Genomic DNA, 20,049 nt, shown 5'->3' with positions numbered 1-20,049 from the left:
ACATTTTCATTTCTAAAAAACATTCTCTCACCTAGTCGGCGCCGTCGCCGATCTGGCGCCACTCTGGCATCAAACACTTATAAATCAATCACAACAACTTCCAAACAACCTTTAATCTAAATTTCCTTTCAAAAATCTCTAAAACAAACACCAATCAAATCTAGAACACCAAAAATCGTGAAAACCTAAGGGAAGAGGAGGCCGGCAAATGGCGGGTGACTGGGACTTGGGACGTCGGTGGTGGGGCGCATTTTCAATGAAGGAAGGAACCATAATTTTGTTGGGAAAGCGCGATAATTGGGCAAAACCCTAAGGGGTTGGCGGCGTCGGTCAACGTGCAATTGTGGTGGAGGAGTTTGGGGGTTTTGGAGGGGGGACTTCGGTGAGGCTAATGGTGGAATCGGGGGTGCTTGTTGACTGTGGGCAAGAGGGAGTGGCAGCTAAAAGCTAGGGAGGAATGGATATGTCAGGGTAGGGCTGCAACTGGTTGGAAGTTTGCCCAATGGGGACAGCGTTGGACGGAGCGCGTGCACAAATGGCAAGGCGTTCTCTTAAGAAATTTGTCGAATGGGTGGTGGGCTTGTGCCAGCCGCTGAAAAAAATCAATCTTTCCAATTCGTCCAAAACCCAGAAAATCGACAAACAACAGTCCAAAAAAAAATCCAACCAACCTCCAAACATAACCCCAACCATCAATCTCCAATCAAGAAACAAACAACCACCAAAATTACACAAAAGGGCAGCAATAATGAAGAAGAGAAGGGTTTTATGCAACGGAAACAAAAACTCTAACGCTGCTATTGAAATAATAATAAAGTAGTAAAGAAAAAAATAATAACCAAAATTAAATGCAAAAATAAGAATACCAGGAATTAATGAGGTTCGGTATTGAACCTACGTCCTCGGGCGCTGCAAAAGAAAACTTCACTATCTCCAAACAATATTACAAACTTTTGGGCAATACAACAAATACCCAAAACAAATGGGAGATACAACAAAACTTGCAAACTAAAGGGTCCTTAAAGAAAGAACCCTAACAAAAGAAGTATAATGTAATTACTCTTGGGATACAAATAACAATGATTTAGGTCCTTATATATAGGCTCCAAAAGTTTCCCACTTTTCATTCCCAAGCAATGTGGGACAAACAACATTTTGGCCTATTACATATAGGTCCCTAAACTTTTTTTATTATCATTCTACCCTCATGTGATTTGCTAAATGAGCCACTTTCCACAAATCTCACCTTGGCGAATTAGCAAACCTTCAAAGTTTTGTATTCTTCTGTCAAATTTTGCAACACCTTCAATGCACCAAAGACACAGTCAAGCTCGCAGGATGTGATCAAGTTCAAATAATAAATGAACTTGACTCTCGTCACACTGAAGTCAACATGTCTGTAGGATTATCTCTGTGCCAATCTTCTGGAAAATCATTTTCCCATTTCAATATAATCCTACACAAAACAAACCAATATCTATAGTACATAAATATACTGTAGAAACCATTTCACAACTTGCAATTTCAACCAAATTGAACCTATCCCAGTTGTTTTACAAGCATCATCATTGCCCATATAAACAACTCCATCACGTTCTTCAAAATAAAAACAGTCCTGGTGAGGACACATATGATAGGTACTACTGAATCATAATCCACTCATTGATCCAGAGGTGGATGTTAGACTAACTAGACGAAATCTGACTCATCCTCTTCACACTCAACAACGCATGCATTAGAAGCAGCTTTGCCCTCTTTCTTTTCAACTTCAGCAATCTTTCTTCCAATGCCCCTTCTCACGACAAAAGGCACATTGATCCCTATTGAGTTTTCCCTTCGAACGAGATTTCCTCTTCTCTCATTCATGTATTTGTTTTCCAGCGCCTTCCATAACTTATTGGTAGAAGTCTATTTCATGAATGGATATTTCTGCTCTCTACAAAGACATGAGGAATCATTCTAGAATTTTACATTCAACCTCACCCAGTATTTCTCATAGATATCTTCTGGTTTTTCCTCCTCCAGAATAATATCTAGATCCTGATACAAGTATCCATTACCTCACCACCACAAGCCAAAATTATTTTGGCCATCAAATTTTCAACATCAATTTGATTTGAAACCGTTATCATCTTTACTGGCACGGATGGTGGTGCCGCGAACGGTGATGCCTCGGATGATGAATCCTCGGACAATGACGCCATTTATGCCTTACTCAACTGGCTTGGTAAACAAAGTTCCCAATAACCAAGCTCCACAAATTATTATATTCAATAGCTAACCAACAAATCAACAATAGCCCTAGGTATAGTAAGTGCTGAAATGATAAATACGCACCAGGAAATTCCTAGGAAACAATGGAGGGGTCACAAATGGTCACTTAAAATCCAGTCTCCTTAGACTTTTTCGTCTTTTGAAGAATTTCCTGACATGCATAAACATAACAAATAGTACTCACTGTCCTAAACCTAGGCTCTGATACCACTGTTATACAACAGAAACAAAAACTCTAACGCTAGCTTATTGAATAAATAATAACAAGTAGTAAACATAATAAATAACCAAAATAAAATGCCAAAAATAAAGAATACCAGGAATTAACGAGGTTCGGTATTGAAACCTACGTCCTCGGGCGCTGCAAAAGAAAACTCCACTATCTCCAAACAATATTACAAACTTTTGGGCAATACAACAAATACCCAAAACAAAGGGGAGATACAACAAAACTTGCAAACTAAAGGGTCCTTAAAGAAAGAACCCTAAACAAAAGAAGTATAATGGAATTACATCTTGGGATACAACTAACAATGATTTAGGTCCTTATATATAGGCCCCAAAAGTTTCCAACTTTTCAGTCCCAAGCAATGTGGGGCAAACTAACATTTTGGCCTATTATATATAAGTCCCTAAACCTTTTTCTATTATCACTTCTGCCCCCATGTGATTTGCTAAATGAGCCACTTAGAAGGGAAGATGAAGAAGAAGAGGGTCCAAAGGCAATTTGGTAAAAACATATGTTGCTATTGTGTCTAAACTCATCTGTCACTAATAACGTCCATTTACAGGTGGGAATCTGAAATTTATGAAACCAAAGGTACCAAGCTTGAATTTCACGAAACCTTAGGTGGGAACATGTCGTTTACTCTTATTTTTAATTCAACCTTTAGACTTGGAATTTCATCACCCATTACTATTTTCATCATCAAACAGCAGAATTTAGGTATTTAATGCTGTTATATGAGTACAAGTTGATGAATTTAAAGGATATCTGAAAAACCATTAATGAATTTAGTAATGAAAACACAATGTCCCAAGTGATAAACTTTTTAGCTTCATCAAGAGAGCCAATTAAGAAAAATGCATGGCGTTAACGCATCAAAAATCAAAACTAAAAGTAAACGATGTAATAATACTATAACTGATTATTATTTATAACGTCACTAGTTTATGTATAACATTTAGAGAAATGCTAGCGTTATAAAGAGAAATACAAAGAGAAGCATACAAAGACAAATCCTACCTTTAATCTTCATGATTGTGTGTGTATGTGTCTCTCTCTTTTTTCCTTCTTTTAAGGGTAGGATTTGTCTTTGTTTGCCTCTCTTTGTATTTCTCTTTGTAAGGCTAGTATTTCTCTAACATTTATAATCAAAAGAATAGAGTCATGGTGGTTCTCAATATTTCAGTTTATAAATTATCACAAATATTACAAACTTTCAGTAATTCTAACAAGACTGTCCCATTAAATATCAAGGTTGATGATGACGGCCATGGACTGGTTGAAAAACAGCTCTTTCTGGCGAATCACTTATTGCTTCTGTCCGTTACTACTACAACTATACCTTCCCATTGTATGAGCTCTGCTGAGTAATTCCAAATTTCCAATACGAGCTCACCTCATTAAGTGGGGTGGGAGAGTATACCGGCTCCAGGAATGTAGCCCAAATTGCCCAGCTGAGTTAAGGTGGTTATGCTCTTTTACACTTCTCTTAGCACACCCATACAATCAAGAGGAATGAGTTGGACCGCCTCTTTTAATACATCAACACTCATTTTTAAGGACACCGGCCCATAGTTAACCTTTTAATGTACCGAAAGCCGATCCAATTACCCATCCTGACTGGCTGACTCTGTTTCCATCCCTGACAAGACAACCCAACTTAAAAGAGTTTGATTATACAGTGGCATTGATTTTGTGAATGCACAAGCATGATTACAATGTTACGGTACGGCCATTTGTGTTCTTGTTTATTTTCCCACAAAGGAAAGCACTTAAGCTTTTCTCTTCAATCATCTCAAAGGAGAAGCTATGATGCTGCCTCAGGCAAATGATATCGTGTAATCATAGTTGAATAGAAGGACCTTTAGAAAAACTCAGTCGTGTCTTGAAAAAGGTAATAGATGGATATGAGATATTAAAACATGGTTACTCTTATCGGATGTGGTAGAAAACAAACAATATGATTTTTTGGAGTAGAATAATTTATTCTTATTAAGTTTACAATCAACCATTTGGGCTGTATCAAATTGATGCATGCTGTAAATCGATCGATCTCCAATGTAGAAGTCATCAACCAGGTGGAGATAGCCAGAGAATATGTAAAAATGGAAAATAAGTTCAAGAATAACCGAACAAAGTGAGTTAACATTTTTGTTTTGATAGATTCAGATTGCATCATATATAAATTTGAAACGGAAGAAAGAACAAGATCTTTCACTTTAGGCTAGTAATTGCAACTTGTCAATCTGGTCTCTCGAGTTCCATTATTGACATGGACTGATTATCCAAACAGAACTGGGCCAATTGTCATAGTTTACTCATCTTAAGCTAATTTGTATCCACAAAAGTATAACAGTAGCATATATAGCTGTGTTTGATGGGAAGAATGGGATAATTCAATTCATTGATTTACACTCATAGTTACTAGTATTTATAAGTAGAATACAATCTATGTAATCTCCTAAGTATGTCAATTACAATATACCGACATAATTAGGAGATTATAGGATATCAAATAATTATGAGTATCCTAAAACTAACAAAATTAAGAGATTACAATATATTCAGAAAATATTCGGTAAATCTTAACACTCCCTCTCAAGTTGGTGCATAGGTGTCACACATGCCGAACTTGTATAACACTTGTGAGAAAATACGTTTGGAGATAGCCTTGGTAAGAATATCGGTCAACTGATTCTCTGATCGAATCTTGGGCAATTCAATAATCTTTTCATCCAAATTTTTTTTTTTGATGAAAAATCTATCTATTTTAACATGCTTCGTACGATCATGTTGAACTGGATTGTGAGCAATATAATATGCTGTTTTATTGTCACAATATAACTAGATTGGTTGATTAGGTTGATAACCCAAATCTTGCAGGAGAAATCTTAGCCACAAATTTTCACAAATCCTAAGTGCCATTCCTCTAAATTCTGCTTCGGTGCTAGAGCGTGCCACAACATTTTGTTTTTTGCTTCTCCACATGACTAGATTACCACCTACAAAAGTGAAATAACTAGAAGTAGACTGCCTGTCATCCACTGCTCCAGCCCAATCAACATCAGTATATGCATTCACATTTTAGTAGTCCTTGTTTTTTGTAAATAGGATTCCCTTTCCAGAAGCATGTTTTAAATACCTCAAGATATGCGTGACTACATTCATATGTTGTTCTCCAGGATTGTGCATGAATTGACTAATCACACTTAATGCATAAGCAAGATTTGACCTAGTGTGAGATAAGTACATCAGTCTTCCCACAAGTCTTTGGTATCTCCCTTTTTCAATTGGTATTTGATCAATTTCGACTCCTAATTTCAAACCTTCTTCAATTGGTGTATCAGTTGGTTGACATGCTGACATACCAGTCTCCTGTAGTCAGTGGCGGATCTAGGATTTTTATCGAGGGGGTCCTCTGCAGCTCCATCATCCCTCTACAGCTCCATCATTGTTTGCTAAACAACTAGTAAAAACTTAAAAAAAATCACCAAATCTTAAGCAAATAAAATAATACAATATAAAAAACATGAGAGAAAAGAATGCAATAACGCAACACTTTCTTACTTGAATAAATCTATGAGAAGCAAAATTTTGAGTAAATGTGTCAAGTAAACCTTGAGCAAAACCTACTTTTTTTTTTTTTTTTTGGCTTCCAAAGATTATAATATTAATTTAATGACTTTGACCAGACCTAATAAAGTCAACCAAAATTTAAATCAAGTCAACGTTGCATTGACTTTTAATATGAATTAATAAAAAAAAAAAAAAATTTCTTGATATAAACATAGATAGTAACTCAAATTTTTTTAATTATTTTGAGTAACAAAACAATGACGTTTGAAATGTAGGAAAATTGTGGGTGAAAGGTGAAGAATAATGTCCTTTAAAATATAGTTAAGGTTTTAATTTGGGAAGGCAAGTTCATTCCTAGACACAAAACACAAAGTAAACTCACAAAATTTATATCTTTTCCTCTCAAATTAGAATAAAAAACCTCCACAAAAAAAAAAAAAAAAAGATTCAACCTTAAAACAAACTAAATTGAAATGAGCAATACACATACTTAAAACTGATAAAACAGAAAACAAAGCTAATTATGACACCTTGAGTAGTGAAAGCTTCAACAATTTCAATCTTCAAAAGTTTTAAGATCGAATAGCATGAGGAAGGGAAAAAGAGAATGAGAGAGTAAAGAATTTTGAGGATAAAATCATAAAAAATAAGTGAAGCCATAGAGAAGAAGAGTGGAGAGAATATTAAATTTTTAATATAATGTGGACTTGGAATATATATATTAATAGCAAGTTTTATGTAGGCCTAGATATATGTATCATAATTCTCATTTTTTAAAAATCCGAGGGTGAGCCTGGGTATATATATTAATAGCAATTTTTGTGGGTCTATATATTAATAATTTTTTTTTTTTAAACTTGAGGCCTACCCTCAAAGGGGTTGGATCCGCCCTGCCTGCAATACATCCAAGGCATACTTTCTTTGTGATAGAAATATGCCTTTATTAGATCAAGACACTTCAATTCCGAGAAAAATATTTCAAAGAACCTAGGTCTTTCATCTCGAATTCTTCTGACAAGTACCTTTGCAGAGCCTTCATTTCTTCTGGATCATTTCCTGTCACCACCATATCATCCACATATACAATAAGTGTAGTGATCTTTCCTTGCTATTTTTTAAGTAACAATGTGTGATATGAATTGCTTTGATGGTAACCAAAAACCTTCATAGCCTTGGTGAACTCCCAAACCATGCCCTTAGAGATTGTCTTAACCCATACAATGACTTCTTTAACTTACATACCTTTTGGCTATGCTTCCCTGGTAAAATACACCCTGGTGGAGGATCCATATAGATCTTTTCAGACAATTCTCTATGTAGGAAAGCGTTCTTCACATCGAACTGTTGTAACGGCTAATCTAGGTTTGCAGCCAAAGATAACAAGACACGTACTATATTGATTTTGGCTATGGGTGCAAATGTCTTTGTATAGTCTATCCCATGAGTTTGGGTGTACCCTTTTGCGACCAGTCTTGCTTTAAATCGTTCGATCGTACCATCAGCTTTGTACTTCACAGTGTAAACCCATCGACATCCAACAGTTTTCTTTCCTGGTGGATGATCAACAAGTTCCCAAGTCTCATTCTTCTATAATGATTTCATCTCTTCATTCATAGCAGCTTTCCATTTTGGAGCAGATAAGGTTTCCTGCACACTGTTAGGAATAAATATATAATTGATAATTGATTCACAAATGATAAATTTGATTCTAACAGACTATGGTTAGACAGATAATGACTCATGGGGTATTTGACCTTACTAGATAGCTCATGTTTGTATGTTGGTTTAGGAATCCCTCTTACACTCCGTGGTGGTAATTGTTTCCTAATTGGTTTAGACTCTAAATCAAGAATATTTTCAAATAATAGTTGTGACATACCAGGAATGAGAGACTCGGACTAAGATGAAGTTTCTTCTGACGGAGATGTTGGGATTCATGCCTTTTGGACATGAAAAAGGTGTAGAAATGATGGACAAGACGATGGACGCATGGTAGAACACAAACATAACACATAAGCCCAAAAAATTTCAAGGAAATGATGGAATATTACCTACTCCTTTGCTATTCAACACTTGAATCTTCTTTTTTGGAGTCTTAGTTCTTCAAGTGAACTTGAAGAACCTCAAAATGTGATCCACACAAGCCAAAGATGAGAGAGAGCCGAGAGAGTGCTTTTGTTTCGATTTCTTTCAATTATTTGAAAATGGTATAACACTTGGTTTATATACCATGGGCCCAAAGTGTAATTTTAAATTATCTTGGGAAGTCCTCAAACAATTTAAAATTAATCTTGGAATAGAGCATTTATGTCAAGTCCCTGGTTTTATGGTTAATTCATAATTAGCTCAAATTTTAATCCCATTAAATATTCTAACTCTTTAGAATAAAACCAGTGCACCTTTGTTCCCATTATTGAATCCGATTAAATAATAATATTTAATAAATCATTATTACCCTTGGTTAGTGCTAGCTATCCATAAAAAATCATTTCTCATCAATACATTAATTTGGATGCAACTGTTTACGTCCGAACATCATTAATCTGATTAATGATATGTATTTCTCTCTCTTTTTGAGCTTGGTTTTATGTGCGACCATTTTGGTTCACTGTGATCTAGCCGTGGGCCCAATATCGGATTTTGATATGTTTCGTTATAACTCTTTATAATCAAAACTCCCACTGATTATTATGGTAGACGTCTAGAAATATTCCATAACCCCTAAATCACAATGAAGTGTAAACTCCAATGAACCATTTCTGATCGTACATATCGTGTAGTAAAATCCCTCCGTCATCTAATCCCGATTAAGAATGGTTCATGGTATGTCAAAACCTTTAACTTAACCCTTAATCGAATTGTCAATCAATACAATAGAACTCATCAACATGAAACTACTTTTCATCTCACATTCATTGTACTCTGGCCAAAGATTTTCCTTTTCCAATGTTTATTGACATTCGTCTGGGAACTCGAGATTGGACTATTTTGAGTTAACAGATCTCATCTTGATATCACTTGTCCTCGCACATGAATAACATATTACCAAACTGGCTTATTAGACAAGACATGACTAGTCTTGTGCTTATACACCATATGAACCATATGCATCTTATGTTGATTCCAACTGTGATATCTCAGGTCTAAGGATCAGTGATACACTAGCACGATCTTACGATGCATCATTGACCACATCTATGTGATTCATCGTAATCGGTTGTATTCGATAAACAGTTCACTAACCGTTTATCCATGTTAATGCCTTAGTGACATACCTCTTATAATCACCCACACTAATACCATCACATGATATTCAATGGAGACATTCAGCATGCCTACTATGTAATGTTATTGCCCAATTAACATTACTTGAGTAGGGAATTCTTTGATAATTTGATCTTTTGAAGATTCAGGTTATCCTGACATTTCACATGCAATATTAAATATAATATAAACGAAGCAGTAAATCAACATGTGAAATAAGAACACTTTCTTTTATTCATAATACATTTACAAGATATAATGTCCTGAAACTGACAACACAGTTGGTTCCTAGGGCATACACTAACAGGAGATACCACATCGACACTTTCATTATCCACTTCATTGACATTTTCATTATCCACTCCATCGTCTTGTCGATCAACAGGTCTAGTTTATGCTTTACAGTCTCCAATATCTTGAACCACATCTTGAACAGCATAGTCAAGAGTCTGGATTTCTTCCTGACAATAATCCCCCTGAAGTCCAGACTCAGAAGAAAAATACAACTTTTTTTCATGGAACACAACATCCATGGTTACAAACATTTTTTGAGTTGGAGGATGGTAACAATGATACCCCTTTTGACGAACACCATACCTAACGAAAACACATTTTAATGCTCTAGGAGAGAACTTGTTGCATTGATGTTTATGGAAATGTACAAATGCGACACAACCAAAAACATGAGGGAGTAAGTTCGTTACTGTTTGAGCATTCACTGTTTTACTAAGAGCCTGGAATGGTGTTTGGAACTCAATTGAGCTAGAAGGGATTCGATTGATTAGGTAGGCTGCAGAAGTGAGTGCTTCTCCCCAAAAAAACAATGGCATGTGAGCTTCTATTAAGGAAGCATGAACAACCTCTAATAAGTACCGATTTTTACGCTCAACAACACCATTCTATTAGGGTGTGTTGGGACAAGTAGTTTGATGAATAATACCATGTGCTGTCAAGTATTGCTAAAGGTTCGAACTTTGATATTCTCCTCCATTGTCACTTCGAAGAACCTGAACTGGTGCATTATATTGCGTACGAACCATTTGGTGAAATCTCTGAAATACCACATTGACCTCTCCTTTAGATTTCATTAAACAAACCCAAAAGGCTCTGATACTATTTGTCACAGGCTAGGAATTTCACATCCAAAAGGCTAACCTATTAGGTGGAGAGACTTCCCCTATTTATAAGCCTATGACCTCCCTAATACGTTTCAGATGTGGGATTCGTTACATTCTGCCGCATCCAATCTTGTGATGCCCTTGTCACAGGTGGGGCCTCCTGCCTACCCGTCTACCTCACTCTCGTGTGAACCTACAATCACACGTAGATGCCCCTACGTGGGCATTTGATGAGATATCGAAAGACGGATCGGGTCTGCTCTGATACCATGTTTGATGGGAAGAATTGGATAATTCAATTAATTGATTTACACTCATAGTTACAGGTATTTATAGGTAGAATACAATCTACGTAATCTTCTAATTATGTCAATTACAATATACTGACATAATTAGGAGATTATGAAATATCAAATAATTATGAGTATCCTAAAACTAACAAAATTAGAAGATTATAATATATTAAGGAAATATCAGGTAAATCTCAACAAGCTGTACAATAAGATATATGAGTGATTTCACGTCCACCGAAAGCAATAGTGCCTTTTGATAGGATATATTCACTAGGAATACATAAAGTTAGAAACAGCGAATCAATCACAAGACTTTTTGTAACCCAGTTTCCTTTTCATACCATTCTATTCCCTATCCTTTTAACATCCCAATCACTTCTCTTCCTAACAAAGATAGCTCCAACAACTGAAAATGGGTTGTTTCAGACCTCGTTCCAAGACTACTTCTCACATGAATACTTCATCTTCCTTCCCCTCTCAACAACAAAACTCAGCACCCAGAAACCTCAAGCAAGAGGTTTTGCTGAGGATTCCAGGATGCACAGTTCATCTCATGGATGAAGGAGAAGCTATAGAACTTGGCAAGGGTGAGTTCACTCTTGTCAAAATCTTGGATGAAAATGTTTCTCTCGCTACCATCATAAAAGTTGGTGATGATCTTCAGTGGCCTTTGACAAAAGATGAGCCGGTTGTGAAGCTTGACTTTCTTCACTATTTGTTCTCGTTGCCAATGAAAGATGATGATCCACTGAGCTATGGTGTAACATTTATGGAGCAGTACGGAAGCAGTTTGGGGTTGCTGGATTCATTTTTAAGTGAGCACTCTTGCTTTTCTAGCACAGCATCTACCCGGAAAAATGATGTTGATTGGAAAGAGTTTGCTCCCAGAATTGATGACTACGATAATGTCTTGGCCAAGGCAATTGCGGGAGGGACTGGTCAGATTATTAAAGGGATTTTCAAATGTAGCAACGCCTACACTAACCAGGTTTGTTTTCAAAGTAATTTTATGAAATAATCATTGACGTTTCAGCTTATTATACTTTTTCTTCAATAAATCTGCGGCTAACCAAAATTTAAACTATATCCACGTGATGATACTGTCTTATTACAGGTAACTAGAGCGCTTATATATATATATATATATATATGTGTGTGTGTGTGTGTGTGTGTGTGTGTGTGTGTGTGAGATAAATTTCTCTATTTATAAATGTTCTTTCGTTGGATAAAATCAGATATCTAATCATCATGAAGCAGAAAATCTTTGCTTAATAATATGCTAAAAGGAAAAGAAGTCCTAATAAATATGCTTTATAGATTGGTTTAGTTTTTAGTCTAAAGACTTAAGTTAAAAGCAGGTTCATAAAGGAGGAGAAATGATACTAGCTCGTGCTACAGAGGAGAAAAAGGGGGTCAAAGCCAGAGAAAGTAGTAGCAACAGAAGCAATGGGGCCAAAAACAAGAGCGGAGTCAACAAAAGCTTAAAACGGTATCCTAAGATAAGAACATTGTCATTATAAAATCATGTAAATAGCACCAATTTTCCCATAAAGTCAAACAAAATAATTGATGTATGTTTTCTGCGTAGTGTGAGAAAGCTGTCAAAGATGACAGAAAAGTTAAGCAAATCTATGCTCGACGTTGTTGGTGTGGCCGCTGGATCAGTGATGACACCATTGGTAAAGTCGCAGGCAGGCAAGGCCATTTTAGCCTCGGTTCCAGGAGAGGTCATCTTGGCTTCACTTGATGCTGTCAGTAAGTAAAGCCTGAATTATGTATGCTGGGTGCTTAGTGACATTAATCATTTGAGCTCAGAAATGTGGTAACTAAATATGAGTTCTCTCAATACATACAGATAAGGTTCTGGATGCAGCTGAAGTTGCCGAAAAACAAGCTCTATCTGCAACCACCCATGCTACAACCAGAGCAGTCAGTGAGAGGTATAATTAACCAAGTTCCATATTCGATTACTTTGGCATATTCAAAAGCTGGCTATTTCCATTGCCAAATACGTTAATTAATTACATGTTTGTTCTCTCTACAGGTACGGTGAAAGTGCAGGGGAGGCAACTGGAGATGTGCTGGCAACTGCAGGGCACTGTGCTTGCGCTGCTTGGAATATTTTCAAGATAAGAAAAGCCATCAATCCAGCATCATCTGTTACCACTGGAGTACTCAAGAGTACAGACCAAATCAGGAGAAATGGAAATGGACGATATTGAGGGGATTTATTTATTTAAAGTTAAAACGAATGTTTCCATGTTATCAAGTTGTATCATGTATGCATTCCAGAAAACAACCACATTGAATGTAAGATACTTGTGCGTTGCAAATTAAAGGATTTGCTGTCCTAATTAGAAGATCCTCTACTCTGGTGTTTGACGATATGTATATTATCCAATTGTCCGACTGTGGGAGTTATTAATGGTGTGATTAAGATTTGAAAATCAGTAATAATTTTTTAATGAATCAAACAAAACATAAATTAGAAAAATACTCTTTTAAAAGCTTTTAACAATAACAAATAAAGCTTTAACCACCACTGCGTGGTCTAATAGTTAACTAGGATTTTTGAATATATTATTCAAGAGGTTCTGAGTTCGATTAACCTGGGTTGCTAATAGGGATAGCAACTAAGGGGATTTACCCGATTGTCAACTTCAGGGCCCTAAGAGATTAGTTGAAGTACATATAAACTGATCCAAACACCTTCAGTCACCAAAATAAAAATAAAAATAAATAAATAATAGATAGAGCGGTGATGAATGGAATACAAATGTCAAGACGTGAACACGCGTCAATCGCAGATACTTGATTGACCACGGGAGGAACCAAGTAGGATGGGTGCGTGATCTTGGGAAATCAACAAAGACGAGTGCGAATCATTGGAACGAGAGATCGAAGTCGAAGGCGATATTAACAAATGATAATAATTGGAGAGTCGAGTTTTTGAAAGTGGTTAGAGCATCTCCAATAATACTCTTTATTTTGAAGAACATCTTTCGTATAAATAAAGAGCATCTTTATTAATTTTAAACTATAAAGAACACAATTTTTATTCAAATCTAATAGACTCTTTGCATTTAATGAAGATGTACTTTATTTAAAAAAAAAGAGACTTAATGGGAGAGAGAATTAATAAATAAAATGTATAGGAACTTGTAGTTTATTATTTAAAATTAGGATAGAGAATGAAGTTTTCTCTAATTTATATTTTAAAGATAAAGAGTCTATTGGTCTCTTGAGTCGTATAAAGAGTTATTTGGAGATGCTCTTAAGCCAAGTAAGGAATCAAGCCTAACTCACTTATTCTTTTCTCGAGAGACAAGTGATTACAAAGATTTTGGCTAGAACAAATACAAAACATTTCTAAAAATAAGTTTACAATATAGTCTTATCCATATAATTGAAATGTTAATGTATGAATATGGAATGATTTGATTAATGATTTTTTTTAAGATTAGGGTTCCTTTGGTTCATTATTTTTATCCTATCTTATTCTACTATTTTATCCTAAAAATCCAAAAATACATTTATTCCAATGTTCTCAAAATCTAATTCTACTTTATTCAATTCAAAACACTAATAATTATATTTTTTTTGGAAAAATAACTCAACTCAACTCAATTTTATTGTTATTTTTTACCATTCTAAAAACAATCAAATAGAGAACTAAACGTAACTTTGCCCACAATAAAATACAAATGGACGCCGGGGCTTCCTTGCCTTGCCTGCTAAAAACTAGCGAAAATCACAAGCTGCTGAATGGAGAACGAAGCAAAGCTAAGCATATACAGAGCTGCAAGGAGCATAAAGCGAAGACAAAATTCACTGTACAATGCTTTAAGATCAATATACGAGGACTCAGTTTTTGTTGGCGAAATCTCCCATTTATGGCCCCAAATTCCCCTTCTCGTCAACCTTCGTTGCGGTCTCTGGTACTCTCCCAATTTCCACTCCACTTGTTACTTTAAATCCACCGACGGTCACACCAACAATTGGTCCTTCAACACCTCCCGCCTCAACCTCCACGTCGCCCTTCTCGCTGGTATTTCAACTGCTCAATCTTATTTATTACGAACTTAAAAATGAAAAAAGAAGAAGAGAGAAACACTTTAATGATTCAATTTTGTTTTTGAATGGTTAGGACAGAAGGAAGGGTGTATGATAGTTGATTCCACAAGGAAAGGAAAGCGGTTTCCGGATAGTATGTCCAAAACGATACCAATTTGGACCTGTGTTTTGAACCGTTCTGTTTATAATTATCGTTACAGAATGTGTAGTAATGGTTTACTTATGGAGGGGGTGAGTTCTGGTATTGTTCATTCATTGTCGTTTTTGTTCTTATTGATTCTCGTCTTAATTTACAGTAATTGGAACAAGTAATGATTCTATTAACTTCTGTAAATGGAGAGAGGCGTTTACAGGCTTAATGCTAATTTAACATAATGTTTCAAGTCATTCATTTGTTTAATATCTCATTTTGTGCATATATTGTCCCAAATTCTGATGAATTTGTATCTAAAAATTTTAATATGTTGCATTGCAATTTAGCAGGAGTCAAATGCTTCTGAAGCAAACGGGGATAACACAAGGCAGGTTCCGGTAGATTGGGATTGTTCCTTGCATCTTCCTCTCTGGGTTTCAGACATGGAGAAGGCTGCTGTAAATGATCGCTTAGATGAATGGGTGAAAGAGTTGGATGCAAGTGGGGCTGATATTGCCTCTCTCGCATCATGCTTAAAAAAACCATTACGACCTCTGTGGATATCGCAAAAATCTGTCATTTGGTTAAATGAAGTGCCTGACCATGATTCTTGGGACTTCACACCAATCATCCTCGTTTCTGCCTCTTCCCCGAGTGGAGTAATTCAGCAAAGGTCTACCTCAGAGTATAGCTGGAATTACATACCAGGAGCTGGAGATGATGAGGAAAGCTGGGCGAGGGGTTTATCGCCTAATCTTTTCTGGAATCATGTCTATGATCTTATTAACTCAGGTCCTGATGTCTGTAACCAGAAGGTAGCTGATATAGTTGAAAAGGATAGAGTATATCGTGCTCAAAGGGGACAGATTGCTCCCCAGGTCACTGCAAAGCACCCAAAGTTGTTGGGGAACTCAACTGATCTTTCTGATGTAAATGCTTCTATATGTTCAGATCTTTCAAACTTTAAAATTGATTTGAAGTCTTCAGATGAAGGATATGCAATATCTTGGCTGGGGTCAACAAATCTTGCAGTGGGAACATCACAAAATGGTAACTGTTATGAAATGTTGAGTGCTCTTTCCTTGTTCAGTTTGCTTTAGTAAGAGTCTTTGGTTAGAAATTAGCTTATTCTTTAAGGAAATCTTGATGAAAATGAAATAAAGTTCTCTGTCCTTAAAATTGAACGTTTAGTACAAGGTACAAATGCTATATGTACCCTTGTTGAAACTTCTTAATAGTTTGTTTCAAATCCCTGCTCCCTTCTATGATATCACTGAACGATTGAGTGCAAATTCTCTTTTATGTATTATTAAAAGCTTGATCATTATTTTATAAAGAGGCCATCTATGTGTCAGACAAAATGCATGAGTTCCAGATTGCTTAGACACATGTATTGTTATTTTGATGAAGATGTTGAATTTTGTTGATTTGGTGGAGGCTCCAGTGGTGCCACAGGTTGAGGTAAAGGTTGGTTGATAATGTTGCAATAGGTCATGAACGACTTCTATAATCCCCTGATTATAGGCAATATATTTGTTGTGTGCTCATCTATCATTGCTGCTGCACTTGTTATTAGTTTTGTTCTCGTTTATCTTGTGTGTGAATGTTTGTCAGTAACATTGGTTGAATCATAAACCATGCAGTCTCCACTTCCACTTGGCTCATTGTTGAGTTCACTATGTTTGATGCAGTTGCAAAGGTGTGTACTGTCGATTGCATTCTGAATTGTGATCAAGAGTCTATCACTGTCTGCCTTCCAGATGCTGATGCATATATGCATCTTCCCGTGGTGGTGTGTATAAAAAATGAATTGAATGGTTAACTTTGTCCTTGGAATTTTGCTACCTAATCACCTGTTTGTCTTTTGTCGCCCAGAACTCAAAATTGGATCGGTTTTCATTATTAAGGAATCTTCCATCTGCGGTTAACTTTGCAAAGTTGAACATTGGCAAAGGGAACAGACTTCTAATTTGCTGTCATAGTGGTAAGGACTTTTACTTGCCTCCTTGTGTGCGGATTTGCATTTTTGAACATGCTATACACTGTTGTGTCTGCTTCTTCTTATGTATAGCACTAATTTGAACTTTTAGGGCATCATCCATTGTTATTTTTTTCACTTATTTGGTTCGAACTCCATATTATCTTGTTCTGTAATTACTTAGTTTTGAATATTGTGCATACTCATACATTTACTTTTTTTCGTTTCAATGACTGGCTGAAACAATGGTTGCACTTGCACCTGTACATTCTAAGATATGTAGAAACTAAAATGTAATTTTTCATTTATTTTATTTTATGCAAGCATTCAGTGTCAACTAATGTATATCTGTATAATTCTATTTTCAGGAGAAGACATTAGTGTCTGCATTTGTCTGGCAATACTTATATCATTATTCAATGGAGAAGGTAACTAGTTACCTGTATTGCATAAAGAGTTAAAGATATTTACATTTGCAACTTCTTTTATTTGGATGCAATCAGATCATATAGTGTAAGATGCATATATTTTTATCCCTTCCCCAGTATTCACTATTCCGTATCAGTGGATATTTATTTTTGTTTGCTTGAATGTTTGTTCCACTTGTTGTGTAAGGTAGCTGTGCACCATTTTGCAATCAGTCTGTAGGTTGTTAGGACCCTCTTTCAAGACTGCCTGAAGCATGATCTTTGCCATACAGAGAACTCACATTAGTTGTTTGGAACTAATGCAGCTTCTGTTTTCATTATGCTGTTAGGATTAAAATTCTAGTAATTCGTAGCTCAAGATTCATTAAACAATTTGCTTTCTGTGTCTGGAGTGATTTCTGTTCTTGCTAATAATCTTTTTTATTAGGACTTTTTGACAATGGGAAATCATTCTCGGAGACGCCCATCACTAAATTGGAGATGCGGCGCCGACTTATATTTATCTGTAAATTTGCAACAAATGCCCGACCATCCAGAGGAAATCTGAAGCAAGTTTTTAATTTTCTAAGCGGTGGAAGAATGGATTCAATTTGATGATACCATCTTGTCATACTTTGGCATCGTGGTGATGCAGAACTGGGAAAACAATTTTTAATACTTGGCTTACAGGAGAAGTTTGTCTCCTAGATAGGGAAATTGGACCATCTCCATTGGATGTTTTGCATCTTTGTTCAGAATCAGGTGGCCGCTCTTGGAAACTGGATGAAGTTTCTTGGAGGTGAACTGATGATAGCCTTACTTTAGGGCCTCTTTGGCCCTGTGGCTTGGCCCATCCACTCAACCCAAGAAAGGGAGAACGACATTTTTGCACCCAAGATTGATGCAACGTCACTTTCCCACCTGTGAAGTTTCAAAATGACATTTTCCCACCATTCGTTAGGTTTTGTTAGTGTTTTTTATTATATTTGATTAAAAAGCGAAAATACCCTTAAATAGTTTATTATAATTAAAATTTAGTTAAGTCAAAGTCTTTTATTTGATTATTTATTAGTTCAAACTCAAATGTAAAGATACATTTTTTTTTTGTTATTTAATTAATTAGAATATTGATTTTTTATGTTATTAGTAAAAATGAAAAACATTATAAATAATAGTGATGGGAATTGATGACATTATAATAAATATTAAGTTATTTAACTTTAAACAATTTTATAGTATTACTCTTAAGTTTTTAGGTAGGGTTAACTATTTTTCTTTTTTGACTTTTTAATATTTGACTTTTTGGCTAATTAAAAAATATAAAAAAATTTTAAAGTAAAATATTTAAAGGTATTTTTGTATTTTCAATAAAAATTAACGGAAAATATAACCTCACTTAGTGAGGGGTGAGAAAGTGTCATTTCGCTAAACCTTGGTGAAAAAATATTATTCTCCCCCCAAGAAACACGAAAGTAAAAAACCCCTGTTAAGTTATACAAAATGAAAATCCGTTTGTACATGGTGAAATTTTTCTTGTTTGCCCATTAGTCTCCTCAATGGTTTAATCGATTATTTGTTAACTGATTTTTTTTTTTTTTTTTTTTTCTCCTCATGTGTTGGGATCTGGAGTTGGAGCTAGTAGCTCCAGATTCAAAGGGGTGGTTTTGAAGTGCTTTATGAGAAGTTTTTTTTTTTTAATAAAAAATAAAAACAGTAGATTTTTGAAAAAAAAAAAAACCATAAATCACTAGACAATAGTGAAGTATAGTGCCAAAACTATCTCTACGTAGTTTGGTAGTTTTTTTGGGATTCTTGATATATTATTTAGAAGTCATGAGTTTGAATTTCCACGACTACTAATAATGGATAACCACTAAAAGTTTATCTTCAGGGCCTTAGAGTTAAGGGACTAGTTGAGGTGTGTGTAAACTAGTCTAACAACCTCGAATACAAAAAAAAAAAAAAAAAAAAAAAAAAATTATATTGGCAATTTTATCAACATATAGAGAATATCCTTTGAAAACGTTTTGCATGATTGTAGAATATAAAAAAAAAAAAAAAAACTTTAAGTCACAGGGTGGGTTCTTTTTAGATAAGGCTTTCATATTATGTAATCAATGAATGTTTACTTTCCTAGTTGATAGATAGATAAAACAAAAAAAAAAAAAAAAAAAAGGAAAAGAAGTGAAATAGGCTTTAAAAAGAAAAAGAAAAGTAGAGAGATGATAACGTAAGATAAATGCATAAGTGAGATGATTACATTACGCACAAGACCCAGAAAATAAAAGATGGTGGGGTTTGGTGGTGGTATCGGCAATGGCAGCCCACCAGTTTAGGCCCCAGTGGGTGGTTGATCAATCACCATTTGGGCATTTCGTTTTCAATTCAACCTTTTGTGATGCCCATAATAAGAAACAACTTACAATAATAAAGTAGTTTTGCCCTATAATTGGCGGATTGCTCCATCGCTTAAAACTTTCTTTAGAAACTGCTTCTATCAAACAAACATATAAAAATATCTATAAAGAAAGAAACCGCCTTTTTTTTCTAGAGACTTATTATTTAATTATGTTTTCTCAGGTCATCGTTATACAGTTGAGTGATGTGTGCATAGTGTGAAGCCAAAGCTCACCGTCGTTTCATTCTTTTAATTAATTATCTATTCCGTTGGTGATGTCCCATCAAATATCAGAATAATACTGGCTA

The 20,049-nt window shown here is 35.4% G+C and overlaps 2 protein-coding genes across 4 annotated transcripts; both read left to right on the top strand.

The window, feature by feature from the left end:
* The first annotated feature begins 11,163 nt into the window (after positions 1 to 11,163).
* LOC116108520 (senescence/dehydration-associated protein At4g35985, chloroplastic-like) lies at positions 11,164 to 13,003 on the top strand. Its single transcript, XM_031394757.1, has 5 exons — positions 11,164 to 11,739; positions 12,110 to 12,240; positions 12,340 to 12,506; positions 12,607 to 12,691; positions 12,796 to 13,003. Exons 1-5 carry the CDS (start codon positions 11,164 to 11,166, stop codon positions 12,971 to 12,973), a joined length of 1,137 nt encoding a protein of 378 aa, XP_031250617.1. The 3' UTR covers positions 12,974 to 13,003.
* A 1,460-nt stretch (positions 13,004 to 14,463) lies between these two features.
* LOC116108561 (tRNA A64-2'-O-ribosylphosphate transferase-like) lies at positions 14,464 to 18,138 on the top strand. 3 transcript variants are annotated; one of them, XM_031394801.1, is made up of 7 exons: positions 14,464 to 14,799; positions 14,899 to 15,056; positions 15,309 to 16,008; positions 16,650 to 16,750; positions 16,834 to 16,942; positions 17,305 to 17,364; positions 17,792 to 18,138. In XM_031394801.1, exons 1-7 carry the CDS (start codon positions 14,517 to 14,519, stop codon positions 17,956 to 17,958), a joined length of 1,578 nt encoding a protein of 525 aa, XP_031250661.1. In that variant the 5' UTR covers positions 14,464 to 14,516; the 3' UTR covers positions 17,959 to 18,138. The 3 variants fall into 3 exon arrangements, with proteins under 3 accessions (XP_031250661.1, XP_031250660.1, XP_031250662.1); XM_031394800.1 differs by having other exon boundaries at positions 15,306 to 16,008; XM_031394802.1 differs by having other exon boundaries at positions 14,733 to 14,799; positions 14,904 to 15,056; positions 15,306 to 16,008.
* The last annotated feature ends 1,911 nt before the right edge of the window (positions 18,139 to 20,049 follow it).

The sequence above is a fragment of the Pistacia vera genome, unplaced genomic scaffold (assembly GCF_008641045.1).
Source record: "Pistacia vera cultivar Batoury unplaced genomic scaffold, PisVer_v2 Contig566, whole genome shotgun sequence".
NCBI lineage: Eukaryota > Viridiplantae > Streptophyta > Magnoliopsida > Sapindales > Anacardiaceae > Pistacia > Pistacia vera.
Note: the sequence above shows the minus strand (reverse complement) of the source record. Positions and strands in the feature narration are given on the sequence as shown.